Here is a 19,790-nt window from a genome sequence, read left to right as displayed (position 1 = left end):
CTGGCCGCCTTGAACCCCTTGACATACCATCGGAGCCATTCTTTAGGGTTGGTCTTGACCTTCTTGGCCCTTTCCCGTTATCTGCATGCGGAAATAAGTTGATAGTAGTTGCTACCGGCTACACAACCCAGTACGCAATCACTCGGGCTCTCCCAACCAACTGTGCAGCCATCGTCACCGACTTCCTCCTCGAAGACGTTATAGTACTTTACCATGGCACTCCTCGACAGCTCCTCACAGACCGAAGCCGCTATTTCATATCAAAGGTTGTCCAAGACCTTTTGCACTCCTCCGCTACAAAACACAAGTTGACAACTGTTGTGTCGGCAGCGGCAGGCAAGCGAGGGGCCCCGACGGGCGAACGCGCGGCTAGCGCCGGCGCAGTGAAGGAGACAGTGCAGAAAACAAGCCGGAGCTCGCCGCAGGAATGGGCAAGGAAGAACAAAGGGGGCGAGAAGGCCTAGGCTCGGAAGCCTCGCGACGCCAAGTGCGTCGGCGGCGTTTGCCTGCCGTGCGGACACAGGAAGGGTCGCTTCACTTACGAAGCTCGTTGGTGTCCCGGGGCTTCGGTCGGAACCGCTGCGGGAATCCCATCTTCGTCGCCAAAAGATGTTGTGTCGGCAGCGGCAGGCAAGCGGGGGGCCCCGACGGGCGAACGCGCGGCTAGCGCCGGCGCAGTGAAGGAGACACGGAGCTAACTGCTCCCGATGAAAACCGGAACGAAGACTCCGCCGACCCGCGGCTGTTTATTACTTATAAAGGCTTCACCTGCTAGATGGCACCTCCCGATTGGTCCAAGCTTGTCACATGACAGAAGGGGGGTGCGCCATCTAGCTAAGCAATTACAAAACATACATGTGCGATGACACAGAGATCTGACAGGGGGCGACACTATACTACATCATCCCCCCCTGGAAACAAAGCGAGCATACAGTGAAACGCGCACACAAGACGCGCGCTTAAGTCCAAAGGCAATTTCAGTTCGTTCCCCCCCACGTGCACCAGATGCACACAAGGCACGCACTTAAGTCCACAACAATTTCAGTCCGTCCCTGCCCAAGTTCACATACACGTGCACCAGTCTTGGGCACCAAAACACAGGCAGTCACTCAAACAAAGTCTGACAAGGAACACGGCACAAAACTCACTGCACCGCAACAAGGAGCACCTTTTATACCTGTGTTAATGAAACATGTGGACTGTCTGCTAAATGTCACAACGAGGCCCTTAGCCGTGGCATTTCGAAGACTGAAATACGCTCTACACTACAAAAACAAAATCATCGAGCCACGGAGGCCGTTTTCTGTCACGATAAGGACGCGTGCATACCTCAGAAGAACTTTGGGGGTTGCGACGCGTATCGGTCGACTTTAAAGACCCAGTCGTCCCACTATTATTTCCCTCCCCCTGGTTGGAAAAGTGAATGTGGTTATCGCTCAAAGCTGGAGAGGGTTGCCCAGGAAGCTCCTCTCGAAGTCCCAACAAGTCCTGGGAGGCTACCGATTCCCCCACGGAATCGACACTATACTACAACAACGGCATACCACCCTCAGACCAACGGCCTCACAGAGCGTTTTGATAGAACTATCTAAGACATGCTTGCTATGTATTTTTCTGCTGACCAAGGGCAGAGTGGCTGGGACATCACTCTGCCCTTCGTAACATTTGCCTATAATTGCTCCTGACATGACTTTATGCATGCGTGTGCTGTGCATTAACCAACTTTTGCAATCCAGTTGTGCCATTTCATTGGTTCTCCTGACACATGGTAAAGTACCAGTATCAATCTGCGGGTTTTCCTCCGCTTTATTTCTTGCACGGAAGAAATCCCAAGCTGCAATTTGACACATTCCTTCCCACTATTCTTGACACGTCGTCGGAATATGCCCGTGATGCCATTTTCAGAGATATAGAGGTGCGCCAGGTTGCACACTTGCGCCTTACCTCTTTGCAGGACTGTGACACATGTGAAATTTGTGACTCTGGCAACTTATAAGCGGTCTAGGCTGTATAGGGGCCTCATAAGCGAAAGATGCTTACTGTGATATGATGGTCAACATCCATTCTTGGTGCAGTGGTATCATTTTGGCTGGAGATAGTGTCAGAAGTATCCCTTGCTGGAGTGCTGTCACGCTGCACAAGATATTTTGAAGCAATGGCAGCAGTAGCAGCCTGGGAAAATGTCAAGCCTTCAAAAACTCTTTGCCAGAAGGCACCAACCCAGCCGCAGAAGAAAACACGGGTTTTGCAGCTTAGATTCCGGCTCAGCCCCGACAAAATGGGATCCACCCTGGCACGGAAGATTGTACTCAGGGACTCGGCACCATCTTCAAAGCAAGACGATGCCAGGGCCACCAGGTCACTGAGTGCCACTTGGATGATAGACAGCAATTCTTGGCCAAAATTCTCACTGCCTGAAAAGAGGTAAGACGAACTGCATGTGAATGGTGCTTGTGGGAATAAAAGAGACTTTATGCACCTCATTCAAATGTCTGCACGTGATAGCACTTTGGCTTGCTTGTCTGTTCAGCTCAGTGATGCAGTGATTCCTCTGCCTACACTAAGATGCTCACTGCCTAATGAAAGTTTCATGACGCTGTCATTGAGCATTTTCACTGGGGGTGTACACTGGGGCATGTCAAAAGTGACCAGCAGCTGTCCTCTGCAGTTTTCTGACGTTGAATGAATGAATTGACCAAGTAGAATGCATTCTGTAGTTAACAGCTTTAGAGAACTTTCTTGCCACTTTCTTTTTTTACTTCAAGGCAAGGAGTCAGCCTATATTCCGGTTCACGTGAGATTATGATTTATGCACTGTGTAGCAACTTGCTGTCATTTATATGAAGTTTTTTAATCATGAGTAAACATACCCATGGTTAGAATGCTCTTATGCTAAAAAATTGCACAATCCTGCTTGGTTTACTATTTGCTTACAGCTTTGATACTATTCCTCAAATGAAGCTCTTCTGGCTCAATACTTTTTGTGGAACAAATACCAGGCAATAATACTCAATGCCAGTGATTATGGGCGTAACAAACAAAATAGCAGTGAAGAGGAATAAACAGGCTTACTTGGCCCAAGGATGTGCAGAAGAACTGCATGCAGCCTTTCGCTCAGAAATCCATTGATGGTAGCTTGCACATCCACGTTAGGCCTCACATTGCCTTTTGCCTATCAAAACAAAAAGGGAGCGGGGGGGGTATATTTATTTATTTCTTCATACTGTCAACCCTCTGCTGAGGGTTCTTACAGGGAGGGTTTAAATACAGGCAGACCATATATACAGGTGCATCAAGCGGCAACGGAATCACAAAAATACATGTTTAACAATTTTTCAAATTCACAAACATCACTGGCATCTGCCACAAAGCTTGGTATCGCGTTCCAGAATTCAATCACGGCAGAGAAAAAAGAAAAGCGGAACACATCACTGTGAGCAAAGTATGGGCGTAAAACATATCGATGATTAACACGACTGCTTCGTTTTCCTGGAAGCTGCACATACTCATCTTTGTTGATTTTTAAATGTCCATGTAGTATTCTAAAAAACACTTTCAGACTATTTTTTTGCCTTCGTATTTCTAGTGTTTCCAGTTCACAAGACTGCAACATCAGTGTAACGGAATCTAAACAGCGGTACTTTGAGCATATGAAGCGCGCGGCACGACGTTCAACTTTTTCTAACTTTGTAGTAATTTCTTTCTGATAAGGGCTCCAGATGACTGAGGCATATTCAAGTAAAGGTCTAACAAAAGTTTTATAAGCTATCAGCTTTACATCTCGCGAAGCTTGACCTAGTTTTTGCCTTAAGAAACCTAATCTCTGATTCGCCTTTGAGCACACATTTTCTATGTGCGTATGCCATGTCAGATTATGCGTAACTAACACCTAAATATTTAAACTGGTTAGCACGAACTAACAAATTACCATCAATGTAATAGTTAAAAGGCAGAACGTTTACTTTCTTAGTCATATGTGTGTATGTTGATTTAATGTAGTTTATATTCATACCCCATAATTTACACCATCGGCAGAAATTTTCTAAACAACGACTAATTCTGAGCTGATCCTGAACATTGGTTACGGTAGAATAAATTAGGCAATCATCTGCAAAAAGCTTCATTTTTACCGGTTCTTCAACAACAGAAGAGATATCGTTTATATATATAAGAAATAACAGTGGGCCCAAGACTGACCCCTGAGGAACACCTGAAAGCACTTGGAGTGGACTCGACAGGCTGCCATCTAAACTTACAGTCTGTTTACGATCAATTAAATATTCTTTTATCCATAGCACTAATCTTTCATCAATACCTATTTTTCTCAGTTTAAAGATCAGCTTATTATGCGGAAGCTTATCGAAGGTGTTCACAAAATCTATACAAATGACGTCAATCTGGTGCTTCTCATCTAAGGCGGCAGCAAGATCATGAACTACTTCAATTAATTGTGTAATGGTAGATAGTCCAGTACGGAAGCCATGCTGGTATGAGTAAAGTAAACTATTTACTTCTAGAAATTGTAAAATATGTTTTGCAATGATGTGTTGCAGAAGTTTACAACTGATACATGTGAGTGAAATAGGACGGTAATTATTTACAAGTGTGCGATCACCGCCTTTGTGCACTGGTATAACTACAGCCCTGCACCAGTCTGTGGGTAGAGAATGTGTATGTAATGATTTCTCGAAAATTATCGTTAAGTAGTATGACATCCATTCAGCATAGCGTTTCAGAAATTCAGGACAAATTCTGTCAGGTCCACTAGATTTTTCTCCATCTAAACTCAGCAGCAATTGGAACACCCCTTCTTGTTTGATTTCCAGATTTTCCATTGGGTAACGTGTAATATATGGTAAATGCTCGTCTGTATTCATGATTGTATTATTAGTAAACACAGATTGAAAGAAGTAATTAAAATGTTCGGCAATGTCCGCAGACTTTGTTAACTTTATGTTGTCCTTTACGATTTCTTCAATTTTATCTTTCCTACTGCTGAGATATCTCCAGAATTTTTGTGGAGAACTTTTTAGGAACCCAGTCAGTGTTTGTTCAAAGAAATGCTTTTTGGATAGTGTCAGAGTATGCCTCAACTCTGTGCAAAGTCTCGGTATTTCGTCCGAACCCTTTTTCTTTTTACGCAGTCGCTTTAGTTTTCTTTTCATGTGAATGATGCCGCGGTTAATCCAAGGTCGGCGTTTAGACTTTTTCGAGTTGGCACAAATCGGTCCACACGATGGTTTACTATATCCTTAAATTCATTCCGAAGCTCATCTACAGTTTTTTCCTTTGCATGGTGCTCAAATTGGCCAAACGAGAATTACAAGAAATCTAATACTGAGTTGTCATCAGCACGTTTGTAGTCCTTTACTGTAATTACAGGGGAGCATTTCATACGGGACATACTGCTAGTAGCCACATTCACTACAATCATTCTGTGATCGGAAATACCGTCTTCAATTGTCAACAAATGATGTTCTATATTATTGGATAGGAACACTAGGTCCAACAAAGACCACGACCTAGAAGTTATTCTTGTGTCCTCTTGAACGATTTGATTTAGATTAAAAGAAAACATTATATCTAGTAGTTTATCAGCGCTGGATGCTTCAGCGCCGCTGCAGAGCAGGTCTTGCCAGTTAATGTGCGGTAAATTGAAGTCCCCGGCCATAATTAACCGCGTGTTCCTATGTACATTGTTGCACAAGAATGCGTTCAATCGGTTTAGCAAGTCAAGCGAAGTCGAAGGTGGCCGATACATTGCACCGACTAGATAAACGACACTTTGAAAGGAAATTCTGCACCAAACTGTTTCAGGGATGTCACTATCAATTAGAGCCGCGTGAAGAGAATTCTTCATTATGATACACACCCCTCCTCCACGTGAATCGCGGTCTTTCCTAAACATTTTGTATCCAGGGGGAATAATTGCGTCATTTTGTATCCCACAGTGCAGCCAAGTTTCCGTAATCAAAACCATGCAAGGGCTCTGTGAAAGCAGCAGAAATTCTAGGTCAGTTGTTTTGTTAACTATGCTGCGTGCATTTAAAACAAGAAAACATAGCTATGACGTAGGTGACGAGCCGGGTGTCACCATCGAACTTGTTGAATCGTCTGGGTCAGGCGGGCAGCCTGCCACTTCAAACTTTTTTTGCTTTTCTTTACCAAATCTACTTTCTTTATATCCATATGGTATGCGCTTATCGTTAGTGAGGTCCCAAGTGTACATTCTGTCTTTTATTTTAAGTTTATCGTAGATAAGCTTGACTTTCGTGCCTTTTGACCGATCCGATGCTGCACTTTCCCAAAGCTTTTTCACAATTTCCGCTGTTTCTTTAGCATAGTCTTGGCTAACCCGAACATTAGTGCCCTTCAGTTTAAAACAGTTCTTTAGAACACTGTCCTTTTCCCTGGAATCAAGGAACTTCATAATAATGGATCTTGGTTTATCCGGTTTCACTTTTCCAATACGGTGAATTCTCTCTACTGTCCTGACGGGGACCCCAAAAGTATTGTCAAAAATACCGTCTAGGACCTGTTCTACGAGTTTGGTTTCTGTTTCATCAGCACTTTCATTGATTCCAAATACTAGGAGATTGTTGCGCCTACTTCTGTTTTCGTGGTCAATTAACTTCAATGCTTGCTGTTGGACAACCGATTCCAATTTATTAATTCTGTTGCTCATTTCCTCAAACATTGTTAAAATTCCTTGTAACTTATCAGTTTTAGCCTTAACAGCAGCAATTTCCTCTCTTATGCGGTCCATCTTGCGGTCGCTTTCTTCCAGTCTATCGATAATGACCTGCAACATTTCATTAGCCTATAAGGGCATACATTCAGTTGTCAGCACAATCATTAACTCTGCACTTAAGGGGCCCCTCACTAGGTCTGGCCATTTTGAGCTGACAAGCGCAGTGCATACAATGCATGCTAACGATCGTGCCTGGTGAGGATTACATCAAGATGTACTGCAGAAACAGCTGAAATTTCGAACCGAATGCCGTTTGCCCTCCTCCTCATGGGCGCCACGCTCCAAGGCGGAGGGTTGACACATATGTGCACATGCACCTACTTACATGTGTTTGCACTGTGATGTCCCTTATAGTGACACGTGACTTCGACAATTATTCTAGGCAATATCTGTTATTTGTGTAATCTGTTGCTTCAGTACACAAATTAAAGTGTGGAGATATAATAAAACACACAAACCAAATGTCTGTATGTTATTGTTTTACTTCGCACCACAGCAAGAGAGATGTACTTCCATTTTGCCTACTTGTTCCCACATCATGCAGTCGCACACACTGACAACGAAACTGTCATTTTCTACAGTGTTCCAGCGCCTGATCATGCTCAGTGATCCACTTGCGTCTGCCTCAGTGTTCGTGCAGCACTGACTTATACCACTAGCCGAGTATACTTGGGCATACTGTGCGAAATCGTGCGTTGCGCGAAACAAGACAAATGCAAGAGATCGTGCTCGATGCCGTCACCGGAAATGCTTGCGCAGCAAGAAAAGCAAGAAAAGACGCGGGGCTCGTGACGTACCATATTTATTAGAATCTAGGCTGATAGTTTTTTTCCAATCATCATATACCAAACTCTAGGGTCGGCTTAGATTCGAGGTTTTTGAACAACGCGCCAGTTTTTAACTGAAATGTATAAATATGGTGCATAGCTAGTGCCATCTAGAAAAGCCAGTATCAAAGCCGCTACTGGCTGCGCCAGTAGCCAACTGAATGGGATTGGGAATGGGACTGAGGGGATTTGCGGCGTTTGTGAAAGGCGCTAAACATCATTCTTCTGCCTTTTATAGCGATACCGTCGACGTCGCTGCTTGACCTGTTGGGATCTCGGGCAACGAGCTTCGTACTGCGGCTGTGGATCAGCGCATCGTAAACCACGGTGCATCGACGCAGCTGTTTACTGTGACCACTACAGACGGCGCTTGCGTCGACTTATGGCTCACGTGATACCTGATTCAGTACCTGCTGGCGGCGATCAGCTATAAAAGGGCCCTGTGGATTGTGCATCGTTGGGATTTGCGGCGTTTGTGAAAAGCGCTAAACACCGTTCTTCTGCCTTTTATAGCGATACTGTCAACGTCGCTGCTTGACCTGTTGGGATCTCGGGCCACGAGCTTCGTACTGCGGCTGTGATCAGTGCATCGTAAAACACGGTGCATCGACGCAGCTGTTTACTGTGACAGCTATGGACGGCGCTTGCGTCGACTTCTGGCTCACGTGATACCTGATTCGGTACCTGCTGGTGGCGATCAGCTATAAAAGGGCCCTGTGGATTGTGCATCGTTGGGATTTGTGGCGTTTGTGAAAAGCGCTAAACATCGTTCTTCTGCCTTTTATAGGTGAGTGCAGGTTTATAGCGTTGTAAACTGTAACTCAGTGCAAGCCGCAAATCCCAAGCCCAGTGCCTATGGTTATATGTGTACAGTATGGGTGTTGACATTGTCACATATCGAGCGTGGATAGGTAGCCACAGCCAACGACTACAGTGTAGCTGTAGTGAAGGGCTTCGTTTTCATGCCGCTGCCGGTTTCTTTGCTACATGGTGCCCGAGAGGACGACTGATTATTCTTATGTTTTCTGCAGCTCACCTCCTGATCTGCTGCGGTGACATTGAAGTCAATCCCGGCCCTGACAAGATAGACAAGGTTCTTGATGCGCTAAAGGATGCCGAGTCTGCGCGTGAAAAATTTCAAAAGGAAATTAGCAGTAAGATGAAGGACATTTTATCAGGTATAACAGACCTTAAGAAACGCCTTTCGAAAGTGAAAGCTTCGCTAGACGATTCTTTGGGAAATGCCACAGCGTTATCCGAAGTAAAAAAAGGTGTCGATGACATCAAAAGCGATCTTTCATCCTTTTCTGATAGGCGGGATTCTGAACCTAACATAGTTGAAATCGTTGATGACATCAACAATCGCATGCGCAGAAAAAATTTGATATTCAAAGGCTTGCCCGAGGCAGAGAAAGAAGACTACGAGGCTTCTCAAGTTGTCATTGAAAGCTTCTGCAGGGGTCACCTTGGCCTCGAGGTAACGGATATTGAACGTGCACATCGCATTGTATCTCACAGGCAAGGGCAGCACCGGTCAGTAATAGTGATGTTTCTGCACTACAAGACAAAATGCAGTATGCTGGCTAATTCTTTCAAGCTAAAAAATTTGAAATGAAAGGTTTGGATAGATGGAGGACTTTTCACCTCGAATACAATTCGTGCGCAAACAGCTTCGCGACTTTGCTCGAGCGAATTGTCAACCCGATGAAAGGTTTAAGCTAACTTTCGATAAGCTAAAGAAAGGCAGGAGATTACATCGGTACCAGCATTCAGAGGGCAGGGTCGTGGAATGTGTCCAGCGAAATGCAAACCCATGACGCAGTCGCCACGTGCAGAAAGACAGTGGGACACCTACATTCTCTATAACTTCCGCCAACTTTCGTAGCATCCTTAACAAACAAGATCAGCTTACTTCCCTCATACACGCTTGTAATGCAGATGTTATAATCGGAACGGGAACGTGGTTAACTCCTGAAGTTAGGAATCCTGAGTTACAAATTTCAAATTCATTCACTGTTTTTCGTAAGGACTGTGTGGATAGAAAAGGAGGCGGTGCCGTAATAGCCATCAGAAAGCATATAAAGGTAAAACACATACCTACTGACAGCATTCTTGAAACTATTTGGGTTGCATACTATTTACCAGCTGTAACTTTGGTTATTGGAGCATGCTATAGGCCACCCTACTTTCTACAAGATTTTTCTGAGGAACTGCAGTCTGTATTAGGCTCCATCCAATCCGAATATAATAACTCTCCCATAATTTTGGCCGGCGATTTTAACTTTCCAAGCATAGAGTGGTCTGCTTTAAAATTCCCTAGCACGCGCCAGACACGCGATTGTGCAGATTTTGTTGACCTTTTAGAATATTTTCAGTTGTCTCAACTTACCGAAATCCCTACGCGGCACAATGCTGTTCTTGATCTGCTTCTAACAACACACCCCAAACGTGTTACCGTGGATGTACTAGAGTATATCAGTGACCATCGTGTCGTACATTGTAACTTTAAAACGCAGACCGTGAAGAAACCGCGACAAAAAGAAGATTTATGACTATTCTAAAGCAGATCCCGAAAGCTTCAACTCTGAGCTTTTTGAATTTTACCTGTCATTCATGCAAATGCATGAAAACTGTTCGCTGCAAGATAACTGGATTCGTTTTCGTGACAAGTTGTAAGACTCCGGGAGAAATACATTCCAAAAAAATGGATCTATGAAACAGCAGACAAGCCATGGTTTACTCACGAGATTAAGCGATATCTGAATAAAAAGAAACATTTGTTTAGAAAGGCAAGAAGTGCAAAATCTGTTGAAGCTAAGTCAGAATATTTATGGTTTTCTAAAGAATGTGCATTACATATTGAGGCTGCCAAATATAAGTTTTTCAACCAGGATATTTCGCAATTTCTAAAAACAGATCCAAAAAAATTTTGGAGAGTCATTCCTCCCACACCTACAAAATAGTTACCTGTTTTTGACACTGAGTCTGGTGCTGCAATTGATGTCATGGATGTTGCTGAACGGTTTAATTTATTCTTTTGTAGTGTATTTAGTGACGAAAAGCCCCTAGATAAGTCGACACAGTTTTCTGATAGTTCTCCATTTATGGAATGTATAACTGTGACAAGTGACGGTATTGTGAAAGCTAATGAGTGTTTACCATCGTTTTCTAGTCCAGGTCCTGATGGTATTTGTACTAAGCTACTAAAAATGACAAAGCACAATTCTGCTCTTATACTTACACTATTGTTTCAACAGACTCTCGACACCGCCGAAATTCCAGGACTGGAAATTGGCACATGTCATAGCAATATATAAAACCGGCGACAAAAACAAGCTAACAAACTATAGGCCTATATCCCTTACGTCTATTGTATGCAAACTATTTGAACACGTATTATCTTCTCAAATCATGCAGTACGTGGCTAGCAACCACATTCTATTTGCAAACCAGCATGGTTTTCAATGAGGCCGGTCATGTGAATCCCAGCTTCTTGAACTAACTACAGACATTCACCTTAACCTTCACGAACTTACACAAACTGACGCCATATTTATAGATTTTGCTAAAGCCTTTGACCGTGTGGCTCATAACCGCCTCCTATATAAAATGAAGCTGATTAATGTTGACGAAAAAGTAATAAACTGGGTTAAAGAATATTTAAGTAACAGACGACAAGCTGTCGTAATCAATAATGTCCGTTCGTAATTTCAACCTGTTCAGTCCAGTGTGCCTCAAGGTTCCATTTTGGAACTCACTCTATTTTTAATTTATATAAATGATATTCATCAGGGTATAGACTCAGAAATCTGGTTATATGCCGACGATTGCGCTCTGTATCAGTCATTAAAATGTAAGGGTGACTGATAAATTACAATATGATTGAAAGATGGTGCTCAGACTGGCAAATGAGCGTAAATATTGTGATACATTGTGATACATCGGCAACGGAGGTTACCGAGAGAACGGAACGGGTGCTTTAAAGCTTTTCGCAAAAGTGTCCGTGCCAGCGGAGACACACCAGTCTTCGGGCGCGGCGCGAGCGGGCCACACCCGGCCACAGCCAAGCGAGTGAACAGTAATCGGCGAAGGGGTGGAGAGAGACCCGGTGGCAGAACAGTGTGCCACGGTTCTGCGAGGGGTAGTGCACCCGCTTTTGTCAGAGGTCAACAACATGCCGGAGAGAGAAAGGGCGCGACTGTCGTCGCTGTTGTACGAATACGACGCAATTTTCACGAACCCTCCGGGCTGCACTACGCTAGTCAGACATGGGCTAGACACGGATGACGCTCCACCATGGAAATGTAATCCTCGGCTGATTAGCTTGATTAAGCGGAAAGCACTTGACAGTGCCTTAGACGAACTCATTGATGCGGGTGTTGTGGAAAGGTCGAACAGCCCAGGGGCTTCCCGGTAGTTCTAGTCCCGAAGAAGGACGATATTTATTGCGTTTGCGTAGACTACCGCAGGCTGAATAAGGTTATGAAGAAGGAGGCGTACCCTCTACCCTCCATTTCCTCTTTAGTGTCTAACCTAGGCGGGGCGAAGTACTTCACAACGCTCGATGCTAGTCGTGGATACTTTCAGGTCGAAATGGACGAGCGTGACAAAGAGAAAACGGCTTTCACTTGTCACCAGCGGCACTTTCAATTTAAGAGAATGTCTTTTGGTTTGGTCGGAGCTCCTGCTACTTATCAGAGGTTGATGGACCGAGTGCTAGGAGACGCAAAGTGGTAACATGCTTTCGCATATCTAGACGACATAGTAGTTCATTCAAAAACATTCGAGGAGCATGTGCGCCACTTGAGAGACGTCTTAGGCTGAGATCCGCGGGTATCACACTGAACCAGAACAAAGCTCAGATAGCTGCGAGGAGAATAGTGCTGTTGGGATTCAGGTTGGACAACGGCCACACCCTGCCAAGTGAGGATAAGCTCGAGGTTATACCGAGGTACCCGTCACCGAAAGATATCGGCGAACTGAGACACTTTCTGGGATTGGTGAACTTTTATCGCCAATTCATTCCAGACTGCGCGGCAGTGCAATCGCCTTTGATGAAGCTCTTGAGGAAAGATGAACGGTGGACTTGCGGTCAAGAGCAGGAGGCGGCACTGCGTGGCCTTATGAAGGTGCTTGCTGACACGGCCGAATTGCAGCCACCAGATTTGAATAGGAAGTTTCTGATTCAAACAGACGCAAGCGTCCTGGGGTTAGGTGCAATTTTGCTTCAGGAGCATGGAGGCACTCTCCGATTGGTTGCATTCGCGAGTCGTTCGTTGACGTCGGCAGAAAAGAACTACAGCCGACTCTCGATAATTCGAGGCCGCTTAATTGGAATTTTCGGTTAATTAGAAGTGAAGGGCTGGTCCCGTCAGTTTTGCATGTAATCCTATGGAAGGAATCGTTCGATAACTTGAAGTCCTCATTCAGTAATATTGTTTAATTGGAAGTTAATTTTCGGCCGGGATCCTCAAGGTGACCGTCATTCTTTGGTAGAATGTGCAATTTTTTCAAGTGCTGCAACAGCTCCGTGTTCCGCGTTGGTGTCTTCGCCACCGCAGCAGTCCGCAACGCCGCCCTTCTTGGAGCGGCGCGATTATTCATTGCTACGGCTGCCGTAGCCTCTGCAATCAGCTCCGGCAGCGAAGCGGCTGCCGCGCGTCGCCGGAGCTGATCGCAGAGGCCACACGGATGCCATAGGTGCACGCAGTGCACCTATGGCATCTGGCTGTGGCGAGATTGTGCGAGATTAGGCTTGCAGCGTGCGGCGCGCGCAGCGTACGTCAAGGCGTGTGCTGTGGTGTGTGTTGGTTGAGGGCCTTTGTGCGTGTAGCTCGTTGGCTAGGTTGTTCCGCGGGTGATCCTATGCTTCGGAATTGACTGTACAGTGCTCACGGAATGAAACGCGTCAATTTAGGGCTAAGTAATGCGCACACTTTCGTTTCAACCGGCTGCAGTTCGTGTCACATCGACGTAATTCTGGCGCATACACTTACATCGGAGTCCTGGTCACCTTTGGTGACCAAATTTCTAGCGACATGACATGCTGCTCTCGCGTACTTTGCACATATGTAGGGTTCTACTAAATGCTCCGTGTCCCATTTCATTCCGCGAGCACTGTACATAGTCGCAGAGTTGATAGCCATGGCAAACCGTGGCTCTTATCGCACGCTCGACCTGGCAACGAAAGTCGAGGTTTTGATGGAAGTTGAGAAGGGAGGTGCCGCTAAACAAGACATAGCGCGAAAGTACGGGATCAAGCCGAACACGCTCTCAAACTACATCAAGAACAAGCACACAATAATGGATGCATTTGGGAACGACAAGTTCAAAATGTCTCGGAAGCGAATGCGCACCGACGCTTACCCAGAGTTGGAGAAGGCTCTACTGGTTTGGATTAGGGAGGCCCGGAGCAACAAACTTCCTCTCAGCGGAGACATAGTTGCGATGAAAGCCCGAACGCTTGCAACAATGTTGGGGATCTATGACTTCGTTTCGTCAGATGGATGGCCGACGCGCTTTAAAGATCGGCATCGACATCAACATCATTTCGACGCCGTGCCAGAGAGCGTTATGGCGTCATGGAAGCGAGGACTCGCGTCATGCCGAAGCTCGGATAAAAAAGACGCCGGGTGCTCAGCATAGAAGAAAAATTAGATATCGTCCGTGCTATCGAACGTGACACGAAGAAGTCGGCGCTGGCATGAGACAGGGATCTGCTGTTGACTACAGTGTGTGGCATTTGGAATGTGAAGAAGTTGCCCGGCAGCGCTGCTGCGACCGTGAAGAGATGTCGGCTACAAGGTTCGACTTTTCACCATCGTTGCCTCTGTTGTAGCCGAAGTGTCGACTAGCGACAGTGATGAGGACGACACGGAAAGCGACAGTACAGGTGATTCAGGCCCGACAGTGGCAGAAGCTGCTCGTTACGTCAGCCTCATGAATGCAATCGTCGCAACGAGAACAGGGCGGGATAACGTAACTATTCCAAACGAAAAATATTCCGAACTCCGGCACCCGGCAATGAAAAAGGCGCCCCGGCACTTCTGCAGCACTACTGCGCGTTTGCACGGAGAATACATAAGGCCAATGAGGAATCTGCCATGCGAGTGTTTGCCGAGAAGAGGGGGCTGGCTGAAAAGCTGGCACGCAGCTTCAGGCCACTGTCGTCGTGCTAGGCCGCCGCGGCATCAAACGAGAATAACACTTTTGTCGCGCAAAGTGAATAAATACTGCATGTTTTTTTCCCCTTTCATCGCACTCTCTCTAAGTTCCGTTTTCGACAGGTAAGTGGGCGATCTCGTGCTATTTCATTTAAACAGTACTACCGTTTAGTACGTACTTTTCCCGAGCTCTGGCCAACTACGGTTTAACGAGGTTTCACTGTATTACATACGGGGTGGTTAACATGTGGACACAAGAAAAGGCAGGTGTTACATGGAAATACAAGCTTGAACAGTTTCAAGAAATTGTGAATGACATGTGATGGCAGCGACATTGAAGGGTAGGTCGTTCCAGTCCTTGGCAGCGCAGGAAAAGATGGAGATTGAAAAGTGGCAGTTCGTGTTCACGGACGAGAAACTTGGAGTTGATGGCTGGTGCGCTGCGACATGCGTGAAGATGATGGTTGTGACGTAAGGTGGGTGGCTTAGTGAGCTGTAAAATAAATTGTGATAAAGAGAGAGCGTGGCGATGCGACGACAAAAGGCAAGAGATGTCAAGCTAGAAGTGTGAAATGCTGATGTTATATGAATATGAAGAATGGATGAATCTAGTCGCACGATTCTGAACAGACTCGAGTGCATTGATGATATATGTTTGATAAGGGTTCCAGATGGTGGCGGCATATTCCAATTGTGGTCTGACAAATGGTTTATATGAAAGTAGTTTGACGTGCTGTGGAGCATGACGAAGGTGACGCCTCATGAACCCAAGGGTCTTGTTCGCTGACAAAATTACGTTAGTCGCATGCGCATTCCAGAAGAGGTCGTGGGACAGGGTTACGCCTAAGTACTTATAGGCTAGAAGTGATTCTACTGGGACGTTTGCAATTGTGTAAGTAGAGAGATAAGGATTACGACGGCGGGAAATCGAAATAAATTTGCACTTGTTAGAGTTCAAGGCCATTTGCCAATGGTTGCACCAGTCCTGCATGTTATTAAGGTCATTCTGGAGAGATGCTCGGTCAGAGATGTTAGTCACAGTACGATAAATCACACAGTCGTCAGCGAACATGCGAATAGGACAAGATACATGCAGCGGTCCTAAGACTGAGCCTTGAGGGACACCTGAAGTGACAGGGAGGGGTTCGGAGGCGAAGTTATTCATAAGGACGAACTTCCGCCGTGCTTTTGTGCTTTAAAACTTCATGTGTGTCCTCCTTTTTACAGCGAATGGGTTTTAAGTGTTCGTTGTAACAGTATCGCACCTTTGAAAACGTTCGTTATATCAGGACGCAGTTTCAATAGGCAGGGTCGGAAAATAATAAATGCAGTGAAATGTGGTCATTATAACTGTTACAGTAAAACCTCATTGAACTGTACCCACTCAAACAGTAGTTTCGTTTTAAACGTAGTAAAGTCAAATCCCCGACTCAGCGGCCATAGAACATAATGCGCTTTGTATCTGCATAAACCGTACCAGCTTACTGCGTACATATGGTTTAAAACATAGTGTTTCCACTTTTCATCACGAAATCATGGTGATACGTCAGCCTGGAATAACAACGAGCCTCAGAGATCAGAACGGCCTCCAAGCGCAAACGCAGAGGGCACTTAGAAGGGTGAAGCCATATCAAAATCATTTCAGTGCCATGCCAGAATTGGAGCATTGTGACCCGTGTTGTGGTGTCGTGCAAGCTAGGATAGAAACCAGGTGCTCAGCATAGAAATATTGGACATTGTTCATGCTGTTGAATGTGGCACGAAGGAGTCGGTGCTGGCACGCAAGAGGGATCTATCGTTGACTTTGGTGTGTGGCATTTGGGATGCGAAGGAGAAGTTGGTTGGCAATGCTGCTGTGACCGCAAAAATATGTCAGCTACAAGGTTTGACTTTTCGAGGTTCGACTTTTCGCCATCGTTGCCTCTGTTACTGCCAAAGCGTCGCCGAATAACAGTGATGAGGACAACAGAGAAACCGACAGCACGGGTGATTCAGGCCTGACAGTGGCAGATGCTGTGTGTTACGTCAGCCTCATATGGGTGTTTGCAGAGAAGAGGGGGCTGGTGGAAAAGCTGGCTCATAGCTTGAGTGATTTGAGGCCGCCGCCATCGCTGCTAGCCCGCCGCGCCATAAAACGAAAATAACATACTTTTGTCGTGCGAAGTGAATAAATACTGCATGTTTTCTGCCATTTCATCGCACTCTCACGTAGTTCAGTTTTTGACAGGTAAGTGGGCAATCTCACGCTATTTCGGTTAAGCAGTACTACCGTCTAGTACGTACTTTTTCCGAGCTCCGGCCAACTAATGTTTAACGAGGTTTCACTGTACACTGTTTTATCTGGGATCATTACAAGCGGGTTCGACTTGTAATGCTTCAGTGTCTTGCTGTCTGCTGACAAATGGCCATTTTCCTGCACAACAGCAACATTCTCCTATCGGCGAAAAAAGATGCATTCAAGCAATATTTCTGCCACACCAGCCAGCTCCCCGCTGTTCTGGCCGGCCCGAGCGCATCTCCAAAGACAAAAACACTGGCTACAATCAGTTTTTCACCCAAAATAATGGTTGTTAGAACAAATTATGTCTTAATTTATCTTTCGTAAGAAGCAACGAACAGGGTCGGAACTCTAGCATGAATGAGAGCTGTGATGCAAGAAAAGTTCGGAGCCTGCATGCAGCCACCATTGCACTGCATATGATATGGTTTAATTGCATCATGCACTTCACATCCATGGCCCCACAAACAGCAGTCTATGTTTTAGAGCAAACTGATGCATTTAAAAGGTAAAGAGTAACCAAAACGATGCATTTTGCGACTGTTGGCAGCTGTTTTTGAAGACCTATCTGCTGAGACTTCGAAGCAAAGCGGGTTAGGCTTAGCAGCACCCTGAGCACCAAGTCTACAATGGTGAAAGCACGATTGTCCTGAAAAGTAGCCATTCGACAGGGCATCAAGTGGTACATCATTGCAGGTAGCTTGCTGCTAGTGTGTTCCTTTATAAAATAAAGTGTATTTTTTGCCCTTTCCACAAGTGGCCGAAGAAGTTGCGCGCAGTGCAGTGCCGCAGAAAAGCAAGTCATATATGATTCACCTCGACCAAGTTTGCCCACAATTTTATCCTTTATTGCCGATCAGATATTGCTGAAGTGCCAAGATATTGCCATCAACACTGTTGTTCCCGTCTATGTCCCAGTATCACAGTAGTATGTTAACATAAACACAGTGCAATATGACTAATTCAAACTCCAAGGTAGCCGGGAATTTATATTAATATATGAAATAAAAAAAAATGAGATCCTCTTTTTATGCAAACCCACAAATTACTCCACAAGTTTCCACAAGCAACCATTTTGCGTTTGACCACATGTTAGTGTGGTCAACACATGTGACCTCTCTTTTATAATTCTATGTTCTATAATTTGGCTGCCCTGAAAAGCTTTGTCGAAGGCAAATTCTCATGTAAAGGCCACCTTTTACAGTACACTCTACAGTGGCCTTTGCAAGCCACTTCCTAACCACAACACTTATCTTTGAACTGTCGCTGGAACTCTTGAACTCTGGTCATGATGGGTGCCTCTCAGCCCACGGATGAGCATAAAAACAAAATAACGAGGCTCACTGACAGTTGCCAACATGCCTTTCTTTGCCTGCTCTGCACTGAGGGCGAAATGTAGTTTTATCTTATAGTAGACCACTGCACAGCAGCTACCCTACAGACACTGAAAAAGGTATGTTTAACAGGCAAATGTGACCCAGCCCAAAGAGTCACACAAATTCAACCCCACATAAGCAACACAGACAAAAAGAAAATTTTTAAAGTTAACTGTAAAAATATTAAGCATGGCAACAATACCAACCTGCATGTCTTGTATAAGTGGGGCAGCCCATCTATCTAGCAAGGCATCTCTAGCTGGCACTACCAACTGAGGTAGGTCTGACACTGCGCCTGGGGTCAGGTGCTGCACCACTGCCAGCTGCAGTACTCCCTGTAGTTGATTGAGCCGTCCAGGGCGATCACCACCCAGCAGAGAGACCAAGTCCTCAGCTGTCAGCTCCCGAGAAAGGCTTGCCAAAATGCTGGTTGCAAATTCTGCAAACAATTAAAAGGTAATGTCCATTCACTCTTACTGCCTAAAAGCATACGAAATGATCCATTCTTCAATGCGTGAGCACCTGCTGCACTGTCAAAAACCTGAGAGCTTAAGCAAGCTCTATCACTATGTGCTCAAATGTACTGATCAAATACAATTCCCTGCGCCTGTTAAATGCAACATACAGTTTACTTCAGCTGATTTGATGACATTATATACAGTGGGTTTGAGTCATTGTATGAATAATCTCTTTGTGGTCACATAATGGGGCCACGTCTGACAAGTATGAAATAACCCTAATTCCAAAAATCAATTTCCAGTATTTTTGGCTTTTTCTTCTATTGGATCATACCAGGAGCGAACTATTCATTACATTTAATGTGGATTTTTGATTGCAGGGCAGCACTTGCAGATATTGAAGATGACGAGTAGGTTGCACTGCGATTAGAATACATTTCTATTAAGTACACAGGGTGTGGAAAAAGTTCCCACTCTCTCCAGAAATCAGCTGTAAAAAAGCCGAGTAGCCCAAAACGAAGGAATTTCTGAACGAAGTCCAACGAATTGTGAAAGAAAAGCTGCACAAGCAAAAGGTTCAGAAGCCTCAGATTTAGAGAGCACATGAAATCAACTAAGATCAAAAGATGCAAGGACCTGCTCAAACACTTCGGCAGCATGGCACACCAACGCAGCATTCTCTTTAAAGACAAGGTAGTGTTCCATATCAAACAGGTTTTAAACCACCAAACGATAGGGCGTTGACAGGGAGCATAAGAAGCCAACATCAGTGGAAGGATTGCCTCAAGAGTTCCTCACGTACAATCATTGATGGTTTTCAGGGCAATCACTTCTGATCGAAAGATGTTGCTGGTTTTCTTGGAACAAACAGTCAAAGTGAAAAGGGTGAATTATCAGGCACATGTCCTGAATGAGTTCCTGCCTTGGGCCGAATCAC

The 19,790-nt window shown here is 45.2% G+C and overlaps 1 protein-coding gene across 3 annotated transcripts in view; it reads right to left on the bottom strand.

Annotated features, from left to right (window-relative positions):
* The window catches only part of LOC126547923 (large proline-rich protein BAG6), a 189,055-nt gene that overhangs the window by 27,504 nt on the left and 141,761 nt on the right, over positions 1-19,790 (bottom strand). For all 3 annotated transcript variants that reach the window (XM_050195980.3, XM_055063459.2, XM_050195979.3), the window contains 3 exons: positions 18,602-18,834; positions 3,073-3,172; positions 2,041-2,414 (listed from right to left, as the gene is read on the bottom strand). In XM_050195980.3, the coding sequence (XP_050051937.1) occupies positions 2,041-2,414; positions 3,073-3,172; positions 18,602-18,834 (707 nt within the window). The remainder of the gene's footprint in view (positions 1-2,040; positions 2,415-3,072; positions 3,173-18,601; positions 18,835-19,790) is intronic.

Source organism: Dermacentor andersoni, chromosome 1 (genome assembly GCF_023375885.2).
Source record: "Dermacentor andersoni chromosome 1, qqDerAnde1_hic_scaffold, whole genome shotgun sequence".
Lineage (NCBI taxonomy): Eukaryota > Metazoa > Arthropoda > Arachnida > Ixodida > Ixodidae > Dermacentor > Dermacentor andersoni.
The sequence above is the reverse complement of the archived record's forward strand: the minus strand, read 5'-3'. Positions and strand labels throughout refer to the sequence as shown.